The sequence below is a fragment of the Engraulis encrasicolus genome, chromosome 14 (genome assembly GCF_034702125.1).
Source record: "Engraulis encrasicolus isolate BLACKSEA-1 chromosome 14, IST_EnEncr_1.0, whole genome shotgun sequence".
NCBI lineage: Eukaryota > Metazoa > Chordata > Actinopteri > Clupeiformes > Engraulidae > Engraulis > Engraulis encrasicolus.
This window is the reverse complement of record NC_085870.1, coordinates 41,382,454-41,404,917: the sequence shown is the minus strand read 5'-3', so window position 1 is coordinate 41,404,917 and position 22,464 is coordinate 41,382,454. Positions and strand designations below refer to the sequence as shown.

Sequence of the window (22,464 nt, the reverse complement as noted above, 5' to 3'; positions counted from 1 at the left end):
GTGGGGAGGACAACACGCACTGACCACACCCACAACCAGACAGGAGGAGAGGAGGAGAAAAGGAGAGGAGGATGCGGATGAGGGGGAAGTGAAGGATGAGATGGAGGACAGGAATGACAAAGTGGAAGAGGAGGAGGAGAGGGAGGAGAGGAATTATGAGGGGTGTCATGATCTGGCCTCAGCAGTACTTGGAATCGTAGACTAATTTATCATCTGTCTACTACTCATCCTACTGTATCTAAAAAGTCTACACCTGGTCATATCACCCACAACACAAACTTGGGGTCATATGCAGTATCTTTGTTGTCGGTGTTAGGTAATGCCCTCAATTCATAATTCAGTGGAAAACAATGTTTGTTTTTGTGTATTGTAATAAATCACAGCAATACAACATGATGAAAGATGGCCACAGCTGTGTGTATTGACCCACTGTGACCCGACTAACTCGGCACGTGCGAACAGGTACGGTAACAAATTTAAATCCTGCAGTACAACAATTACTCACCCCACCACACATATAAATCTGTTCCAATCAGCCTCCTGCTTAATGTGCCAGTGCAGCCATTAGACATCTGTTCTGTTTAGGGGGTGGGTACACACACAGTAGTAAATAAAATAAAGTGAGCAATAAATCACGCAATTCGTCAGTACTGACAGGGTTACGGTCCCGTCCTTGATCACTCACACTTTTTAAATAGGACTGACTATTTCAAACATGGAGGGCCCGGGTGTTAAACGGAAGCATTTAAACAGTCACTCAGTTTGTCAGTATGAACCCCTTCTCACCCCTCCTCAGCTCACCCTATGGGGCAGCAGCAGCCAGATTAAAACCAAATGGTCTTCATGCCATTGCATTCCCCTCTTTCTCTCCCCTTCATTTTCTGTGCAGCTTTTCTTTTAAGATTTTTTCCCCAACTTACTTTGATAGGACAGTGTGAGAGGTGGCCAGGAAGTGAATGGGGAGAGAGACGGGGATGGGTTGGCAAAGGACCTGGGCCGGGATTCCAACCCGGGTCAGCCGCATGGCAGGTGAGTGCCCTTACCAGTTGGCCACGGCAGGGCCATCTGTGCAGCTTTTCAAATGGTCCCATCATAACAAAGGTAAACAAGCCCATAAAATACACTTTGAGAAATGGGCATGTTGTCTGTTGCTCCCCAGCCCACCCCCACGGTTGTGCGAGACCACAGTGGAGGAGTAAAATGTGTTTTCTTGTGTCGTAACAGCCTGGAGGAATGCACACAGTGTTTTGATTATACAAGTCCGCCAGTGAGGGAGACAGGCAGGCAGGTCCCTGCCACCTCGTGCAACTCTGAGTCAATCGTAAAATCACAATTGATGAACATGTACTCTACACACTAGTCATGATACCAGGGCTGGACTGGTAATCTGGCATACAGGGCATTTTCCCGGTGGGCTGACAGTCCTCAGGGGCCGATGCTGTTGTATTTTGTTTACTTGTTTGTTTTTTTCCCCCTTCGAGACCTGCCCTCAGTTTTAATGGGGCGGTCCATCTTTAATATAGACAGTGGAATGAACTTGTAGAAAAAATTAGTGGGGTGTGAGGTGCTGGTCTATGAGGAAACTGCCCGGGCTGTTTTTCAGTCCCAGTCCAGCCCATCATGACACACTACCCAGGCAGGAAGAGGAACACACAATCACACAGTCAAGGTTGCTTAGGAGATGAGACTTGTCACTTAATTTGGCTGTCTGGTATCCCTTGAGTTTCTCACAAATGAATGTGCAGGTGCACCACCACCATTGAATCCCACAAAACCACAAAAGCTGAATCATATCCTTTTAACATTTGTGTCACTCTGTCACGGTGAATTTAGTTACAACGATTAGCATACCAGGTGCTATTGTATATTATCATGTGTTATTATGTATAATCTTTTTTTCTGCTGTAGTATCTTCCTGTGTAATAACTGCTTACTGCACCGGGGCTGGAAATGAGCAGGGAAAACACATTCCAGGGCACATTCTGACCCGTCTATTAAGATACAGCACCATCTAGTGATGAAAGGGGAAATTACATTGACACAAAGATGTAATGCAGATAGGCATTTTATTTACATTGACATTGGTCATCACGGCACACTGAACAATTCAAAGGCAACAGGACATAAGTACGAACATCCAATCAACTCACTCATAACTTACATTGTTATTTGACAAGGTTTGATACAAGTCTCAGTGCAGAAGGCCTGGGTTGAACAGCGCCATAATCTGAATCACAACTGTAACCCATTTGCAGTATCAACACAAGACATCAACAGAAAAGCAAAACAGTAAGTATTTTAAAGAAGAGCACAAAGTTGTAGCCTGATTATCATCGACTTTCAAATCTCTTCACGACTTGGTCTGACCAAGAGCATAACAATTAACAACGGCATGGTTCACCGCCTCCCTTGGGTTGCTACTGTTTGTTTGCTTCCCGACAAAGTGGGAAAAGTTCCCGATTTTTCTGGAGCTTAGAAACTATATTTGTATTGCTCCTGGCCAGATTAGAAGTAACACTGAAGGTGTTGAGTCACTAGGAGGGTGCGGCCTGTCTAACAAAGGTTTAAGACTTCCCATTTTTAGCCTTGAGAGTAATGGGACTCCTTCAGTGTACCTGAATATAATATTGAATTTCAACTTTTATTTTATTTTTTGCTACTTGCACCACTCCATGATGGAGCGGCAAGGCAAGGAGTTCAGCGGGAGACGAGACGGTGGCAATCTGAAGTCATGTCTCTCCCGCTGGGGGAGATTACAGGCTTGTGATGACAGTCTCAGGTTCCCATGCCACCCGTATAGGTAAGCACCCACCCACCCGCTCACTAGCTCGCCCCCGCTACCCATGATGGAGCGCACCCTGAACAAGCAGTCCGATCCCTGTGTGTGTGTGTGTACACATATGTGTGTGTGTGTGTGTGTGTGTGTGTGTGTGTGTGTGTGTGTGTGTGTGTGTGTGTGTGTGTGTGTAAAGGGGGGGGGGGGGTCACGTCCTCAGGATGCTGCTTATTGCCTTCATTTCCTCATTGGAGAGAGGGCAGAGGTTGTAGCCTTCCAGTTCAGGTTTCCCTATGGGAAGGGCGAGACGAGAGGACAGCGGGGATAAATATTTAAATGACTAGGTGCATTGAGGGGGCATCCTATGTATTTCAATAACATACAATGGTAACACTCTCTCCATCTGGACATGTACTTTCCTCTATACGGTCAAGTTCAACACACACACACATACACACACACACACACACACACACACACACACACACACACACATACACACACACGACTTCCAAATGACCTGGTCTTCACAACATAACCAGCAGGGTCAATCTAAACACAGCCCACACAAGCTCAGCATTACCTTGCAGCTCCTGGAGTCGGTTCACCTTGTCTTTCAGTCGGTTGCGGAGATCACAGATCTCCTTATCAAGCTGCTCTTGGTCTGGAAGGCAATGCCCGATTCATGGTTATGGGAGAATGGGTATGGTGACAAAATGTAAGAACTGAGATCTAACATTTGTTTTAAATTTATTTTTTTATGAATAAATGTAAATGTAATTGCCAACTTAATGTGTTTGTTTGGTTTAGGCCAAGTTTGCTTATTCATAAAATACTTTAGCTAAAGCTGCCGTTTCAAAGCAACTAGCAATGGGAACAGCAATTCATACTATGAACCCTAACTTATGTTTAGCTGACCATTTTTTCCACACATGTAATACATACTTACTAGAAATGTGTAAATCAATTGTAAAATCACAAGAACTTAAAGGATAGTTCCGGCGTAAAATGAAAGTTTCACCATCTCTTTCTCATGCCACATAATGTATCTAATGATGAGCCATTCTGGGCAATGCCGCGCCGTTATGTAGTTAGCTAATTTTAAGCTTTTTGGCGAAAAACGCAGCCAATGCATCACGGCGGGGCCAATTATAGGCCTATTATTTTCTGATGTTTCCCCGCTATAAACAACTTCAGAAACGATACACACTTCATCACAAAGGTCTCGTCAATCAAACCGAGGCACAGAGACGATCATCGGACCACACAGTCTTTCACTGGCCAGTGTTTTCAGAGGTGTCTCACTGTTGCAACTCTCTGACCCGGATGCAGGCTACTCAATCAGGTGGCTAGGTAGGCTAAACATGGTCCACGGTTCTTACACCGGCTGCGACCGTAAAATGAAAAGCTGGAACCCCGACCGTTTTCACCGACTGCCACTGTCTAAACCAGCCATATTACGGGAATGGCTAATAGCATCAGAAGTGGACAAAACTGACATAAAAACCCTGAGGGATCGCTACTACCGTGTATGGAGGGAGCATTTCGTGGATGATGACTACAAGAAGAGTAAGGGATGGAACACCTAAACGAAACCGTCTAAAGATATGCTGTACCAAAAAGGCGCATGGCTATGGAGGCATGTTTGAAGAGAGAGAAACATGTGTAAATGTGTCTGGCTCATGAATCTTGAGTGTCTGTGAATCTGTGAAACTGGTTGCAACACCGCGCGTCTTTGCCAGCAAGCACTCTGTTTTGGGAAGGCATACAGGTGCAGTAAATGTAGCCCACTACAGGAGATAAATAAACTGTCAAAAAGCTTAAAATTAGCTAACTCCATAACGGCGCGGCATTGCCCAGAATGGCTCATCATTAGATACATTATGTGGCATGAGAAAGCGATGGTGAAACTTTCATTTTACGCCGGAACTATCCTTTAAATAGCAGTTTTAGTTAACTTTGGTGAATTTTACATTAATTCCAAAGTAGTTTATAAGAACATTTGAGACTGTTTTGGTTGTTCCCATAGACTTGCATCGCTACGCTTAATTTGGCTATACAGTTAAACTAGGCAAGGCAAACAAATAGACAAAAATGATTCATGAATAATGCTTAGAAATACTGCAAATAAGTGAAAATCAAAAAATGGTGGACTGTTCCTTTAAGGGGAAATCAGTCTTGACTAAAAACCTCTGGGACATAACCAATCAAAACAGCGTTGAACATGTTGGATATGTAGTGTTAATGGAATAGGAGAGAGTAAGGCAAAGTGAGCTTGAAGCTTCACGTTACTCACCTCTTTCAATCATCTGGATGGTTTTATCTTTTGGAAATCTAATAATCATGTTGCCCAAACAAACTTTCGCTTTGTCTGAAAAACAAACAAACAAAACACAAAGGGATGCTATCATCAAAAACTAACAATACAATCAAATTCAAAGTATTGCATGGACCTCAAGTCTGTATGCACAGCCAGTGTCCAGGTGCTGGTGATGTAGAGTAGAGTAGAGTAGAGTAGAGTAAATTTATTAATCCCCAGGGGGAAATTCAGGAAGACATGTGCAGTCATACGCAAAATGAGTGTTTCAGAATGAACATTCTGTAAATCAAAGTCAACCAGTGTGTGCTGATATACTGCAGGGTTTTTTTGGACATTGTATGGGCCTGTTTGCAATGCTACACTGAATCCCACACTTAAAAGGGACACTGTGTGAGATTTTTAGTTGTTTATTTCTAGAATTCATGCTACCCATTCAATAATGTTACCTTTTTCATGAATACTTATCACCACCATCAAATTCTAAGTATTCATTATGACTGGAAAAATTACACTATTCATACATGAAAAGGGGGATCTTCTCCATGGTCCGCCATTTTGAATGTCCAGAAATAGCCATTTTTAGCTGCAAAAATGACTGTACTTGGGCCATACTACAAAATATTAATTTATTACTTAATAAACTTTCATGAAAAGATAAAATCTGGCCTTAGACAACACATTTTCAATTAGCAGCATAGTTGCAGTACCTTTTTTGACCATTTCCTGCACAGTGTCCCTATGAGTCAGTTTAACCAACCTATCCTATCTAATCTCAACTGAACTGCTCCTGGAAAATCCAATAGCAGTGAAACCAATGCTATCCATTTGCTCAGCAGGTGGTTCCAGGCAGCTCTGCACATTAGTGGAGGGCCATTTCATAACCTAGGCATGCTAGTTGATCTTGCCTCTAATAAATTGATATACCATACAATATGAGGTTGGCCACACCAAATTCTCTATACTCTTCACCATAGAGTGTATGGTCTTCATCAAGTGGTAACCCACCCTTCAACCCCAACATAGCCAATTGTAAGTTTCAAAAACAACTATTTGGAGCATACGTAACCGAGGTCTTCCTGTGCAGTCTGCCACTTGGGCACTCCAGTTTGGCATGGGAGACACAGCACGATACCAATGAGCTTAAAGCAATAGCTCAGTAATACCGATACCGTTTGCGTCTTCAGGAGGAAGGTGTACTAACGATATACTACTAAACTCTGCTAGTGGGCATCCGTCACACATGTTTGGCAGGGCTGGCACGATTGACAGCCAGCATCTCCTTTTACAGATAGGTTTTCCGTTTACAAACAATCAGGCAGTGAGGAGGGGCAAGATGATAAGCAGCCAACCACGTGACCACATTTTCTGAGTGACCGCAGTTTTCAAAAATCAGAGGTTGAAGAGTGCAAAGCCAGGGGCGCGCAGCCAGCGATTGTTTACAAAAGGAAACCTGTGTATTGCACCAATGTTTAGAACTGGACGTGAGAAGGTAGATTGATAACGATGTGCTGGTGCGCTAGCAGTTCAAAATTGGTTTCATTCAGATCTGCTTAAGTTAATGGGTGACGTCATGGATGCTTTGTCCATTTATTATACAGTCTATGGCAGGGGTATTCAATTAAGTCATAGAGGGCCAGTTTTTCAAATTCATTCCTGTGAAGGGACTGAATGTAGAATCTGTATAACTGTGAGCAGCACAGTGTCTGAGGTTAGGGTGCAAAACAAGTGGATAGCTTTCCAAACCCTATTCGCTTCTCTATTTCTTAGTAGCCTCATCAGGGGTGTCAAACTCAGGCCCGGGGGCCAAATCTGGCCCGCGGAGTCTTTTTATTCGGCCCGCGAGATCATTTCAAATGTGTATTACAGTTGGCCCTCATACATCATTAATGTACAGTGTACCAAGACTTGAACATGAAATTTGGTGTTTCTCAGAAGTATGAGCGGGCCCAGGCCAATGACACAGCTCACACTCCTATGCAACACAATATGTGCCAGTGTGTGTGAAATTAAACTATGAGTATTAAGTGCGTGCCTGCAGGATTTTAGTCCATTTATTAACAAATAATCGACTTCGTTCCATATTTTGGTTTTGGCCCTCGGTCAATTTGTGTTTGACACCCCTGCTCTATGACATTGTTTTAGATAAGATTTCACTCTCGTGCGAAAGCATAGTAGAGATATCCCCAACCTGAAGTACAAATTATGCACGGCCACAGATAACTCAACATTTGTTTTTTTCAATCTCAGGTGTAAGAGTGCATTAAGAGCTCTTGGCGAGTGCCAACCTGTTGTGGATTCTACGGTATTCTCTGGATTCTACTTTAGGCCTACATGATTGTGTTTTAGGGTAACAACCGCATTTGAGATGGTTACACTGACAGGCTGAATAAGAAAGCCATCTCAGAGCTAGGCTTCGGGATAGAATGTTTGAGACTGTGTAGGCCTACAACTTCATCCAGAGCCATCTCCACCAGAACTATGAATAATGTTAAACAGCGCCTCTCCGTCCTCCTGTGACTGAGGAAGTATGTTCATTCTCAGTGCTTCAACTATGCTGCTAAATTGCCAGCCAGGAACTACACACCGTCGTTAACAGACAACTAACGTAGGCCTACTATATTGGCTAGCACCTCATCTCTTCACGATACTTGCTGCACAACACTTTTGTTCAATTCTTTATGTCGCAGCTGCACTTTTCTTCATTGTGCTCTAGCTGTCTGCGTGCGAATGCATTCATCATAACAAATTGTGGCTGGCGTGTGACCGAACTGAATGCGCACCTGAAAGGCTACTTTGGCCAAGAGGGAAAGCCCATGCCTGCTATGTTTCAGCATCCTGCCAACAGCCATACATTTATCAACACCTGTTTTACTGTAATTATACGTAAGAAATGACGGATAATGGAGGTGTAGGCTCGTCCAAACAAGTCAACTTACCCTCCCCGGACATGTGTTTTCGTAGGGCATTGAGTGCCTCTCTGTTCGAGTTTCTTCTCTTGTCGAGGTCTACTATCTGCAAGAGACGTATGGCAAATTACAACCATCCAATTTCATATAAATAAAATCTTATAATCACAACGTGTTCCGACAGCTCATGTTACCTGTTGTTTGTCTGAGAGAACATCTTCAGCAGCTTCTTCCACCTCTGTAAGATATTCCAAAACACGCTCCGCGCTGGCGTCCATAATGCTCTGCCTAGGACTTCTGCTATGAAAATAAGTCCCCCTTCTGGAGGGAAACAACAACGTGCTGCCATTGGTTCCACATTGGACACTGTCAGATAGGGAGGGGTGTTTTTGATGAAAATACCATGTTTTAGGAATACATTGATGTAACATTTTTAAAAATCAAGCCGAAACCACCCCCCTTACCCCAGAAATTACTTTTTAACCCCAAAACGCCTGTTTTTCTGCTACTGTATCTGTCTACAGTTCCCAATGTTTTATGAGGTACAGAGTAAAAATATGTCCATGCTGGATAATCTAATGGCATGTCATGTGGCATGCCATGCTGGAGGTGTACTTTGAGACCAAAAAAGTGAAATGTCAAGGTCATATTTAAGGTCAAAGGTCGTAAATATGGTCTTAAATGCCGATTTTCTGCCATTTTTCCATAGTTCCCCATCTTTTATGGAGTGCAGAATAGAATATGTTCATGCTGGGCTATTGAATGGTATTTCATGTACCATACCATACTATAAGTGAACAGCAAAATGTGTAGTGTCAGTCCTACTTAAGGTCAAAGGTCACTAAAATGGTTTAAAATGCCCATTTTTGATGTTTCAGTGTAGAAAGTAAACTAAGGGCACTTAAATGGCTACTTATGTGGTATATCAATATTTTACACAATGCAATGTCTTATTTCTAGGTTGTATTGAGGGTTAAAGTAATCAAAATGGCTTAAAAATCATGAGAACTGATCATGGAATACGGCCTCTTTGTACAGATGCACCCACCTACATTCCATGATCAGTTCAGACCCAATCAGACTTTGCTGGAATGACTCAACTACATCATAGCAACATTGGTATGAGAGCCTTAGATAAGAGATTAAGACTGGGCCATTACAATTTTGAGGACAATAAGGTTAAAACATAGGCTCTGCGCAAAGGGGTAAACGTATAGTCTCTTTTATGTCACAATGATCAGTGTGAATCACTTTTGTGTTATCAGCCTGTACAGTAGGCTTGGCCCTTCATATCCAACTTTGTGGCAGTGTTTTCCAAGGGAATAATAGGGTAAAACAGGTTCATTTTGTGCTCATTATGGGCCTATTATTTCCCCATTTATCGTACTGTATGATAATCACTATGCTGCTGACTGATGAATGCTGACTGAATTAAGAGAGTGATAGAGTTAAAACCCTGTAAGACCCAGAGCTCAGCAGTCCACCACAGCAGTCAACTAAACACAACTAGCTCTTCAAAACCTTTTCCGATAAAGGTACAGGAGGTATTTAATTAATGACAGATTGATATGAAATTGAAAAAAAGAAGACTGAATCAATGAAAAAATGTAATAGGTTGAAATAAAATATGCAAAAAACAAACAGGTAAAAGTATGACATTCAATACTTTATTTAGGCCTATACATTGTGCACGTTCATTTCAAAATCCTCAAAGTTATTGCATATGTTGTAAACTATGGAAAATACTTTATTTTAATTACCAGATAAAACTAGCAAAGAATATTCATAAAACATGAAAAATCGTAGAAAAATAGGGGTCTGTAAATTACAGAATTTGGGTCAGTGTGTGTAAATGATTGATCTGGGTATGGACGATGATGGGCCCACTTGCATGTGAAGTCTTAGCAGGATCAAAAGGAGATTCTTGGCTCTCATGAATAATAATGCACCAATATTTTATTTAGTTTGGCCCATGCACTAAGGCTTAGGCTGCCACTAAAATAACACACACACACCCCACACAAATCACACACACACACACACACACACACACACACACACACACACACACACACACACACACACACACACACACACACACACACACACACACACATCAAAGGTCACGTGTGCTCAAGTAAGCATGTTACAAGAAAATATTCAAAAGATGTATCGATAAAAATAATTTGTAGAGTTAAAAAAACAAGTAGGGCGTTAGACATTAAAGATAAAAAAGTTTTTTTTGTGCTTTTCTGAGATCCGTGATTGTTATATGGCAACAATATTCTTCATAAAGCTCATGTGACAAACTCAACATGCTTTGTCCTCCCAGTTGCCCTTCCGGACGCCCTGTCTCTTGACCTGCCAACAAAATGGTCAGTATCCACATGGCCATTTGTTTTCAAATCTTGCTTCGCTGCACTGGGTGTTGATCTCCTCCTCTCCGATACAGACCTCCGTCTTTGGCTGACCTCCCTTCCTTCCCTGCCACGAGTGTCCCTTGCTCCACCACCACCACCACCTCCATTTCCACCACCACCACTGGCACGATCTCTTCCCCCACTGACGGCTGCCTCTGCTGGGCCAAGCGCACCTGACACCGGGGCCCGGAGCCGCGGAGGACTCAGCGATGGGTTGCGGATGTTTCCGGCAGCCTGCATTCGTCTCAGGTGGCTACTCCCGTTTCCGTTCCTCTTTCCTGGATCATGATAGCTGTGAGATGGGAAGGTGGATACGGAGCCCAAGGCATAGCCATGTGCGTGGGTATGGGTATGGGTATGGGGGTGCCCATAGGCACGGCTCTCGCTACTGCTCCTCTTTGGCATACCAGAGGGCCGCCGGCGGCGCTCCATCACCGGACTCAGACGGGAGCTCTGCTGGTAGCCGTACGACGACACCGCCGAGTGACAGGAGCCGTTGCAGTGTGGGTAGCGGACGTGGCAGTGTGGGCACGCGCAGCCCACCTGCTGCACAGGCAAGCTGGGGGTGGTGATGGAGGAGAGCAGGGCAAGGGGGAACGCCCGCTGGCACTGGAGGATGCTTTTGGGGGTGCTCAGTTTGGCAGAGGGGCTGCTGTGGGGGCGAGGAAGACGACAGCGTGTATGTCGACCCCGGATGATGTTACTGGTACTGCAGCAAGCACCGTCGCCGTCGGCAGCACCATCAACGACACCCGTCTCATTCCTGACGGTCTGGATCTGGTGCCACTCCAGCTTGAGCAGCCTCTCAAGGTATCTCTCCAGGTGGTCCGAGGGCTTGGGCCTGGGTATGCCTTTGCCCTCTGTGTTGAGGAAGACGGCCAGCTGCTGCAGGCTCCAGCCATTGAAGGGCGGGGGCAGGAAGTCTGGGTAGCTGCGGCTAGGCTGGCACTGGCGGCGGAAGGAGGAGGAGGAGGAGGCACGGGGACGCCGCTGGAACTCAGCCGGATCAATCACCTTAAAGTCAAAGTCAAAGTCAGCTTCAGTGACAGCTTCAGTGGATTCAGTGGATTCAGAAACTGGATTCAGAATCTACAATCCAGTTCCAAAACAGGTCAAACAGACTGCATTATTACAGTTAACTGACGCTTTCAGTTATTTACAGGGAGAGGTCAGGGTGGAATTCGAAGCTGCAACCCTCTTGTCTTAAAACCACCTCTCTAACCATTAGGCCACAGCTGATTGTAAATTGTTTAGTACAATTAATTTGTCTTAAAAAGAAATATCGTCTTAAAATATCGTGATATGAATATTGACTGAAATAATCGTGATTGAATTTTTCTCATAAACGAGCAGACCTGCAGTACAGGATTACTATGCAGTAAGTATCATCAACAAAAAAGCAAATAGTATATTGTGTAAACATTGTGTGGGCACCTCAGCTCGGAGGTCTAGTTTGGGAGGGGTGCTAGGGGCGGCGGGCAACTCGGGGCCTCTCTCCGTGTCAGACAGGTCACTGGCACTGTCCGAGAATGAGATCTCACGCTGCCGCTGCTGCTGCTGCTGCTGCTTGGCCCGGTCTGAACTCGGATACCTCCTCCTTCCCTCTCTCCTCTCCAGGGAGCAATCCCTCCTCAGGCCTGATTGGATGTTGACAGTGTGAGAGACGTGATCCTGTGGCCCCGAGTGGCTCACGTCACCACCGGTCTCATTTTTGGAGTGAGAGGCCGCCTTCCATGGCCTGGTTCTCGTCTCCCTCAGGAAGGACACCTGTGGCCTCGGCTTGGGAGTCATCGGTTTCGTCTGACTCACCTGGGCACTGTGGAACAGTAACACAGCACAGCATTAATCTTTTTTTTCTTTTTTTAAAAGATTTATTTTTGGTCTTTTTGACTTTATTTATGATAGGACAGTGAAGGTGGTGACAGGAAGCGAGTGGGGAGAGAGAGACGGGGAAGGGCCGGTAATGGACCCGGGCCGGGAATCGGACCCGGGTCAGCCGCATGGTAGACAAGTTGGCGACGGCATGGCTTAATCTTTTTTTTTTTCAATATAGTTTTTGCCTTTGTTATTTTTGTGGGAGGATAGTGGGATCTGCAAATGACCCGAGTTAGAATCAAATCCGGGCTGTTGGTGTAGCAGACCAGTGCCCTACCATTAGAGCCACGGTCAAACATGGCCCTTGTTATCAATTTGCTGTTGCCAGAATGACCCTGACCAAGTTGTTGCTTTTCAGCATCACAGCATCCCACTGGCGGAACAGTGCAAATGATGAGGCTACAGCTAGTCTATTGCACAAATGCAACATGTCATACTGCATTGCAGAATCTCTGATTATTGATAGAAATGTATTGTGATAATCGCGTGCCAAAACCTAATGAAAAACTACACTATCTGTTGCTAGCCTAAGATGCATGACAGCCACCAATCTAGGAGGGATAAACACAATTTGTTTATCCGTCCGTGGATAAATTTCCTTGGCTCAACCCAACAGGGACTATAATCCGCTCACAGGTCAAAGGAGCACAGACAGCACGTGGGACGACGAAGGGATTGAACTGACTGGGCACGTTTCTGGATTACACTGTGTTGGTTTGTTTCTGTATATGCTGACTATGCCTTTAAATACCGTGGCTACGAACAGGTGGTGACACAGCAAGCTCACCTTGGGGTGTCCATCAGGGAGGGTTCCTCCAGTTTTCCTCTCATTTTGGGCGGATAGCCCTTAAAAGAAAACAAATCAAAACAAAACAAACAAACCAACAAAAACACACAAAGCACACCAGGCTTGTCAATAAAATTACAATTTAAAAATGGATGTTAGATTTCCATTCGCTTCAAAATAGCTTTGGGAAGGAAGTGTATCAATGCTTACCTCAGGAAGAGGAATTCTGCTTTCTCTATGTAGACCATTAGGCACCCCAGACTTGTACACCATTGTGCTGCAGACAGATAAGTGAAATACCATCCCAAACACAATTAAACAGAAGGTTTTTAACTACTACTAACAAGAAAACTGGGCCACATAAATAACCGAGATTTCACACTACCTCTTTTCTAACCTCTGCTTTGTTGGCGCGCCGCTACTCCATAAGGATTTTGATGTCCGCTTGCCTTTAGTGTATAGATTGTGCGGGTTGTTTCTCGGAGCGCGTTCTTCCAGTATTGTCCCCATCATTTTCGGTGGTCGAGTTTGGCCATAGCCGTCTGTCTCCTCTTCGCAGTGATGCCGTCAACAATTATCCCCTTCGGTTCTCACCGGGCTATCAATCCTTTCCTTTCTGCTTCTGGTGAGAAAATGCGTTTAGGCATAGCATCACAGTTGCAGTGTGTAATGCAACGCATAGACCCGTTATCTTCTCCAGTGCTCCGCATTAAGGATGGAGCGAAATTGGTGCATCCCGGCGTCAAAACGCTAAATAATTTACTGAAACCTACCTACCTGCCAACCAGGAAATGTAATAGTACTCGTACCATATCCTAATGCCTGCGCGCGCTTTAAACGATTTTACCACGAAGGTTTTCCAAGATTTTCTCTATTACTGTTTTCTCGTTATTATGCTCGTATCCAGATGCTCCAGATGTGAACATAATCCCATAGGGCGTGGTGTGTTGTGGGAAGTGTAGTGTTAAATATTATTTTCCTGTACCTGTAGGGGACGTCATTTGATACGGGCTTTACGCTTTGTGGTCTGCTGTGCAGCGCTCGGACCAGGAAGCGCGCTATTTTACGGAAGAGGACGTTTTGTTTACTGAACTCATTACCAAAACAGCTATAAATGCCAAATCACCCAATTGGCCTACCACAAACTAGTGTTCAAGCTGTGCGTGCTATACGCTGGAGACAAATAACAAGCCATGGACGTCTTCCCACAGGGACATGTGTGTAAATGTCAGAGGTTATGCGCACAGGAACTTGACATGGCACACATACTCAGCCTGCGTTTCGTGAATCTGCTCCACAACTTAATTGGCTATACCCTTGGTTTTTCGGCATTCTGTTTTATTCACAGCAAACAGTGCATGATGCATTGTTGGTTCGTCTCCGTATCATAGTTGTACGACTTTGCAAGGAAGTGATTTGTTTTAGTTTCACTATGATGACTAAAATCAGCATGGGTCTGATGTATCAGAGCACTATGGAAGTGGTTTGCAGCTAACGATTCCGTCTCCAGTTGGAAAGCAAGGATGTTTAAATAGCACTGGCTGGCAAGTAAGTACTTCACTACTACTGCATGCTCTTGAAATAGTCACTTAAATATCAAGATGGTACAGTGTTCGTCACGTATTTTCTTTTGGGATTAATTACAGTAGGCCTGCATGGACAACAGGTAAATAATGCATGAATACAGAATCTCTGGGTCTGCTATTATCAATCATAAACTATCATAACAAATGGTAAATGTAATCTCATACACAGATGAAAAAGCTGAAGAAGTGACATGATCTGTTGCTCACCTTGTGAAAGAACTGCATAACAGCAGGGTGTTTTCTGCAGGACTATTTTGTTTAAAGGTGCACTGTGTAAGATTTTTAGTTATTTCCAGAATTCATGCTACCCATTCACTAATGTGACCTTTTTCATGAATACGTACCTCCATCATCAAATTCTAAGTTGGCCTATTCATTATGACTGGGAAAATTTCACTTTTCATACATAAAAAGGGGGATCTTCTCCACAATGTTGCAGTGAGCGCAATAGTTTTGTAGTAGCCTATGCAGTTCCTGGTGTCCATAATACTACATGTAATGCATCGATAGTAATAGTGTAATTTGCAGCAGTAAAACTGTGTTAAAAACTGCAGTTCGGATACTGCAAGTTAGGAATTTTTTCCCCATAAGAGACAAGTGGGTGGTGTTTCCATGTCAGCTGTGACATTAAGTTGATGGTGTTAATGATAATGCCTATAGTCAGACAGTACCAGTGGTGTAGTCTGCTGTTTGTGGTGGGTATACTGTATATATGAGCATTTTCGAGGTGGGTATACTACATTTGTGCTATTCTAAATAATGGAACAATCAAGTTTAGATGGGCATACTGAAATCCATGAAATTTGAGGTGGGTATACTGCGTATACCTGCTTTCTAATAGAAATTAATTATGTGTACTGCCCCGTGGTCTAGTCTGCATAGAAATTCTATGCAGACTAGACCACGGGGCAGTACACATAATTACATTATATAATACATTATGTAATGACATTTGTTGATATTCTTCCTTTCTTGCTCCAATGACATCCATGTAGGCTACTCTAGCAGAGAATCATCATGGCCCATTACAGCCCACGACCTCCTGGCCGTAAGCCTGCCGAAGCTCCTCAGTTCACCACCGGGGTTAGCGCGGTGTCCAAGCCGTCCAAAACCGTCATCCGCCTGAGTGACATCTTTGACGCCAAAGAGCCGGAGCGCAGGCCGGTCCCCATCCGTCCCCCGAGCCCTCGGCCTCCGTCCCCCAGAGAGCCGGTCTTCAGACGCAGCCTGTCCAGCGAGGCCACTCCCAAGGCCATCATGAGGCGCCGGGCCCAGTCCCTACCCTCCACCAGCCTCAGCCGCCGCCAGCAGGCCCGCGTGCAGGTACAGTAGGGCTGGGAATAGCCAACACACAGTAAAAAAAATGCAGTGTTAATCCAGCACTTAGAGACTTGATTTAACATGGCGTAGAGTGTAAGTATTTGGTCCCAGAGTACTCTCTATGTGTTGAATTATCACTGCATTTCTTTTTTTACTGTGCAACCTCACAATCTATTGCCCGTTTTCTCTTGCTGGATAGCAATTGAATGATCCAATACAGTGCAGTTACAATGTAATGCATCATTTGGGCTCATTAAATAGTGTTCATTTATTACCTAAAATAGATTATGTCAACTGCTAATGTGTTTCACTTCTAAATAAGAGGAGCCTTTTCATTCGAAGGGCCACTTCAAAGTCCTCCAAGGCCGTACAATGAACACAAACCAGGACTTCCCCCTGCGTTTAGGCCTGTATTGAAGGTGGCCACCTTTACAACAGACCCCACCTTCATCAGATCCCCTGAAAATATAACTTAATTGTATTGCAAATGTAATTTATAAGATTGTTTTACAAATGTTGTAGAGTGTATTTGGTCCCAGAGTACTCTCTAAGTGCAGGTGAATGACAGAATGCAGTGCATTTACTCCTAAACAAAATGTGTGGACTTGCTGACGAGGGTAGGTTTTGGCAAAAACCTGTAGATGCGATATGTGTATTGTAAAGAGGCTCGATGCGATAAATACTGTATATATGAGGAGCTCTTTTCCAAAACACTATATCCACCTTTTTTGACTTTTTGTATTTTAGTATTGGAATTGACTGTTAAGAAGTCCTACCATCTATGTGTAAATTCTTGCGATTCAAATGTTTTGAGAACATACTTTTAAGCCTCTATAAAAATGCATTTTGCAATGCAATTCAATGGCCAATAAAAAAATGTAAATTTCACAACATTCTATGAAATGGATATGTCTCATTTTGGAAAAGAGCTCTTCATATATATTGTCATAATGATTTTTTGCACACCCCTACTTGCAGGTGCGCTTCGCCGACTCCCTGGGCCTTGAGCTGGAGGAGGTGAAGGTCTTCAAGGTTGGGGAGGACCCTAGGGTGCCCTATCACGTGCTCTACAGGCTCCTGATGAACTCCGAGCTCTTCTGTGGGAAGGACCTGGAGGTCTCCCTTCCCTACTTCAAGCCCAGCTTCCCGGAGGACGTGGCGGCCCAGCCGGGATTCGCCGAGCGCCTCCGTGCGCAGGCCGTGTGCCTGGAGAGGGTGCTGTGTTCCGACATGGGGATCATCGGCACCGTGCAGGTCCTCAACCTGGCCTTCGAGAAGGAGGTGACGGTGCGCTACTCCTTCACCAATTGGAGGAGCGTGGCGGAGACCAAGGGGAGCTGGGTGACCACCGTCCCCAGTAACCCGCCCCGTCAGCCAGAGGCGGACGTCTTCCGGTTCCGTTTGCCCGTCCCGCCGTTCATCCTACAGCCTGGCGCCACTCTGGAGTTTGCCATCCGCTACCTGGCCGCCGCAGTGGAGTACTGGGACAACAATGACGGCCTTAACTACAAGCTCTCCTGCGAGAACTACAAGCTGTCTGTTCCGAGGGAGTGCGAGAACAGCATGGTGCACTTTATTTAGCTCTCCACCAGAGGGTGCCGTTAGGGCTATTTTGCAGTTTTGGCAAAAAAAAATCGATTTGAATACACTGAACTGTGCAGTTGTTTTCAAAACGTTGGATAATACATTGGATAATTAGTCTTTGTATTAAATAATTGGTTGTCAGGTGTTATCTCAAAATGCCTGTCAAATGCCTTTCCTCTGCATCTTTTTAAGACAAATAAATTTGGGGTTAATTGTGTGTTATAAGATGGCACTTCAGTAACTACAGCATAAAACAACCGCTTGTTTCTGCAACCTTGATTAGAATCCCCCCTGACACTACTATAATAACTGCACCTCAGGAGATATTTCATTAATTTTAAAAGTAAACATGATTTCTGTTGTTTTTGGTTTTAAGGTTTCACGAAGATAAGTTTATTTAAGCTGGCTTTGAATTAAAAACACAAAACAAGCCACATATTACCTTACAAGCAATTGATTAAGTATGTTTTAACTAGCAGCGATAAGAAACCGCATGTAGCACTGCACAACGCGCAAGCAGTGGATGTTTTGCAATAAGAAACTGCACGTAGCGCTGCACAACACACAAGCAGCGGTGGCTGTTTTGCTCTGGTCCGAAATGCCACGTCACCTTTTGACCTTTGTGTTGCCTTTGGAGTTGCCGTGGGGCTGTCTGGCAGCTGCTGGCTGTTGGCATGTAAGTATGGCGTTCAGCTGGGGTCCCTCCGCGCCCTCGCCAGCTGTACACAGTTGTAGAGAGACGCTGCATAGCATGGACATGTCATGTGTTTCCCAGAATATCCGAGAATATCTGCGCCACCAAGCCAGAAGAGCCGACACATGCAAATGCAGGCGCACACACACACACACACACACACACACAAATGTAAACACATGCGTGCGCACACACAAAAACATAAACACATGCACACGCACACACACACCTACGTACACACACACAAACAAACATAAACACATGCACACACACACACACACACACACACACACACACACACACACACACAGGCACACACACATACACCTACTGTACGTAAACACACACACACATATACAGTGAGGAGAATAAGTATTTGATCCCTTGCTGATTTTGTTGGTTTGCCCACTAATAAAGACATGATCATTCTATAATATTAATGATAAAATGTATTCTAATATAGAGAGACAGAATATCAAAAAGAAAATCCAGAAAATAACTTTGAAGAATATATTTTAATTGATTTGTATTCCATTGAGGAAAATAAGTATTTGACCCCTCTAGTCAAAGAAGACAAAATACTTGGTGGCAAAGCCCTTGTTTTCTCATACAGAGGTCAGATGTTTCTTTCAGTTAATGACAATGTTTGTGGATATATTAGAAAGGACTTTTGTCCACTTTTCTTTGCAGATTATCTCTAAATCACTTAAGTTGTATGACTGTAGCTTGCCAAATGGGAGCTTCTGTTCCCTTCACAGGATTATTATAGGGTTAATGTTTGGAAACGGTCTAGGCCACTTCATGACCTTAATGTGCTTCTGCTTGAGCTACTCCTTCGTTGCTTGGGCTGTATATTATGGATTATTATCATTTTGGGAGGCCAATCCATGACCCACCTTCAGTCTAGTGGTGGTGGAAAAGAGGTTGGCATGCAGCATTGTACATTTACATGTCTCCCTCCATCCGTTTCTTGACGATGTGAAGTTGTCCTGTGTCTTGGCCAGACAAACAACCTCAAAACATAATGTTACCACTTTCATTTATGATGTTGGAGAAGGTGTTGTTCTTGGGATCATAGGCAGCATTTCTCTTCCTCCAAACACATCGAGTTGTGTTGATGCCAAACAGTTTGATTTTGGTGTCATCTGATTCCAGCACCTCCCAATCATATCCTAATCCAGTTTGACGTTCATTGGCAAACCTCAGGTGGGCCTGAACAGGTTCCTTCTGAAGCCGGTGTACCATACATGCACTGCAGGATTTTAATCCGCTGTGGTATCAAGTGTTTCCAATAGTTTTCTTAGTGATTGAGGTCCCAGCTGCCTTGAGATCATTTCCTAGCTCCTCCCATACAGTTTTAAGGTGCTTTATCTCATTTTTTCTGGTTATTAAATTCCCACAAGGTCAAATCTTGTATGGAACCAGAGACAGGCCTAAGATTGATGATTGATGATCATTTCGTATGTCCTAAAATTGGGAAGAAATTCACCAACAGTTTGCTCTTTAATATCCAGAAGCCCATTTCAGCCTTGTTGAGTTCTAAAATCTTGTCCCTGACATCCTTTGACAGCTTTTTGGTCTGTCCCATGTTGGTGAGTTTAGTTTGATCGATTGACTGATTCTATGGACTGATTCTGCAGATTCAATGTGTCTTTTGTGCAGGTTACTATTAACAGGTGTGTTCAATTCAGATAACAAGTTGATTGGAAGTGCCATTTGATCTGCGGGATCAGAACTCTTAATGGTTGGCAGGGGATCAAATACTTATTTCCCTCAATTAAATATAAATCAATTATTATATATTCTTTAGAGTTAATTACTGGACTTTCTTTTTGATATTCTGTCTCTCCATATTAGAATACATATTATCATTAATATTTAAGACTGATCATGTCTTTATTAGTGGGCAAACTAACAAAATCAGCAAGGGATCAAATACTTATTCTCCTCACTGTATAAACAAGTGCGCACACACTCTTAGAACCTGAAGGGGATCAAATGAGTGAGAGTTCATGACCATTTGGCAGTTCATGAATGTCAAGAACCCCAGGGACTTCGTTAGGGGGCTTTCGTAGAAATTATATGTAGGTCAAGAGGGCAGTCGGTGTGTGTGTTTACGTGTGTGCACGAGTTGTGTGTGCACTATGTTGCAGAGCAAGAACTTAATCCAACATGACCTCACTAACCCTCTCTCCCTGTAAAAGTTGCTTGAGACTATTATTTTACTACTAAACTAAAATAGACAATGCAGATTTTTAACGTAAAACCTATACCAAATCAATGTGCTTGAAAGTTGAGAATATTTTCCTGTGATGAATGGCACTGTCTTTGAGTCCATGTCCATGTGTAACATACTGTATGTAAGCACTGCACCAGTATTCATAAAATTCATTTGCCATTGCAGCACCAGGTAGGTATTCAGAGCGTGTGGTTTATTAAACACTATAGATAAATTACCCTTTCAGGTTAGTGTTTTGGATTCAGTTTCTTACTTAAACAAATTCTCTTCAGATGTAGCACTGGCTTACACATGACATAGCTAGTGGTGTGGGTATGCAACCGAAGCACACTCCTGGTTGATACAACTGACATTTGAATGTATGGCAGTGGAAAGAATGGATTTTAGAGGCATTTTATTCCGTTCAATTCCCAGTGTCAAGCGATGCATATTTTTTGCCCTTGAATGTCATATTGTCATGCACATTTGTCTTGTGTTAGCACTGACTGTTGTTATTATTGCCTTAACCTTTGTATGTTTTTTTTAACCCCTTATGTGCCATTGTGAAATGTTAGCAAAGTAAATCTGAATGTGTCGTAAAGGCCCTGTCAGAACAGAAGTAGCTGCAAATTAAAATTTGTACACCTTTGTCTTCCGAATAGAACGCATTGGGTCAGACTTGACAAACATAGAGGACTGTAAGGTTTGAAGATTGACCAGACTTATGTACAGAGAAGAGTGGAGAGAGGAGGTGCGTACAGTACTTAATTAAATCTGAAGAAAATGTGAGTGTGATGGAGAGTCTTTCTCACTAAAAACAAGAAGAGACAGCCATAGCTTCATTAAGTTCCCATTTTGAAGCGCTTACCTTGATCTGTTTAATCTGCATTATGTGTGTTTGCGTGTGCTGATAGAAGTCAAGCGACACAGACTGTACAGCAGCATGCTACTGGACTGGTAGTACATCAGATGTACACTAGGTGGCAGTGTTAAAGCATCAACTGCTTTGAGGGATGGTGGTCACTTAAAAAACACACTTGTAGCTGAAATTATTTTGTCTAACAACTGTAATAATCACAAATAAATGTAATGGATGTTGGTGCTTGTTTTGTTTTATAATTCACATATTTGTGTATTCTTCATGTTTCTCTCTGTGTCTCTGCGTGTCCTTGTGTGTGTGCGTGTGTGTGTCTGTGTGTTTTTTCAAGGTCTGTGTCAGGGTGTTGTTTGTTTACCCTCCACCTTACCTACATTTGTATGTGCAGTTTGTTTATGCCCCTACATATTACTTGTTATCTATCTAGTAGAGCATGCTCTCCTTCCACATCACCCCCATCCACACAAACACACACAGATTGTCTGAAAAACACACATACACCAACAAAGATACACAGACTGACACACACACACTCATAAACACACACAAACAAAGACACACGTCACATAATTACAAAAATGCAAACACACACACATACACACGGTGTGGCACACACACACACACACAGTGTGGCACACAAACCCACATTCACACACACACACATGATCAGGCATTGCCTTCACGTCTCCACAGTCCTTGGCCGTGAGTGTGGCGACCTGCGAGCCCGGCAGCTCAGTCACGAGAAGAGACTCCATTAAGCCAATGCCACATCATGGCTGCTACAGCAACGGTCAGAGTTTGGCCTCAATTTGATCACAGATCCATCCCTCCTACCCACCCCTACCTCTCTTCCACCCATCCTTCCAACCATCCATCCATCCATCCCACCACCCTGCCCCCTCTGCGTCCTCACTGCATGCACTGCATGGTAAATTGTGAAGTGTCAGGGTCAACCCTCAGAAAGTCAAATTCAGCACTTGTAGTTGGTCCTTTACCCTCTTAGTGTTGAAATAACACTGCACAATTGACAGTGTATGCGGGGCCAGATGAAGATGGCCTGGGGCCCCTAGGCTAGACGTTGCTGTGCCCCCAAAGGAAAAT

At 43.8% G+C, this 22,464-nt stretch overlaps 3 protein-coding genes across 4 annotated transcripts; 1 reads left to right on the top strand and 2 right to left on the bottom strand.

The window, feature by feature from the left end:
• Window positions 1–2,047: 2,047 nt before the first annotated feature.
• On the bottom strand, window positions 2,048–8,328 carry pdrg1 (p53 and DNA-damage regulated 1). The gene is made up of 5 exons (XM_063216531.1): window positions 8,197–8,328; window positions 8,033–8,108; window positions 5,073–5,147; window positions 3,360–3,440; window positions 2,048–3,067 (listed from the first exon to the last, which is right to left on the bottom strand). The coding sequence occupies exons 1-5, from the start codon at window positions 8,278–8,280 to the stop codon at window positions 2,985–2,987; spliced, it is 399 nt and encodes a 132-aa protein (XP_063072601.1). The 5' UTR covers window positions 8,281–8,328; the 3' UTR covers window positions 2,048–2,984.
• A 1,889-nt stretch (window positions 8,329–10,217) lies between these two features.
• Window positions 10,218–13,686, bottom strand: fam217bb (family with sequence similarity 217 member Bb). Its single transcript, XM_063216529.1, has 5 exons — window positions 13,482–13,686; window positions 13,295–13,361; window positions 13,085–13,143; window positions 11,857–12,238; window positions 10,218–11,436 (listed from the first exon to the last, which is right to left on the bottom strand). The coding sequence occupies exons 1-5, from the start codon at window positions 13,595–13,597 to the stop codon at window positions 10,300–10,302; spliced, it is 1,761 nt and encodes a 586-aa protein (XP_063072599.1). The 5' UTR covers window positions 13,598–13,686; the 3' UTR covers window positions 10,218–10,299.
• A 404-nt stretch (window positions 13,687–14,090) lies between these two features.
• ppp1r3db (protein phosphatase 1, regulatory subunit 3Db) lies at window positions 14,091–18,499 on the top strand. Of its 2 annotated transcripts, none has more exons than XM_063216527.1 (3): window positions 14,091–14,632; window positions 15,666–15,993; window positions 16,969–18,499. In XM_063216527.1, exons 2-3 carry the CDS (start codon window positions 15,688–15,690, stop codon window positions 17,569–17,571), a joined length of 909 nt encoding a protein of 302 aa, XP_063072597.1. In that variant the 5' UTR covers window positions 14,091–14,632; window positions 15,666–15,687; the 3' UTR covers window positions 17,572–18,499. The 2 variants fall into 2 exon arrangements, with proteins under 2 accessions (XP_063072597.1, XP_063072598.1); XM_063216528.1 differs by lacking the exon at window positions 14,091–14,632 and adding an exon at window positions 14,642–14,750.
• The last annotated feature ends 3,965 nt before the right edge of the window (window positions 18,500–22,464 follow it).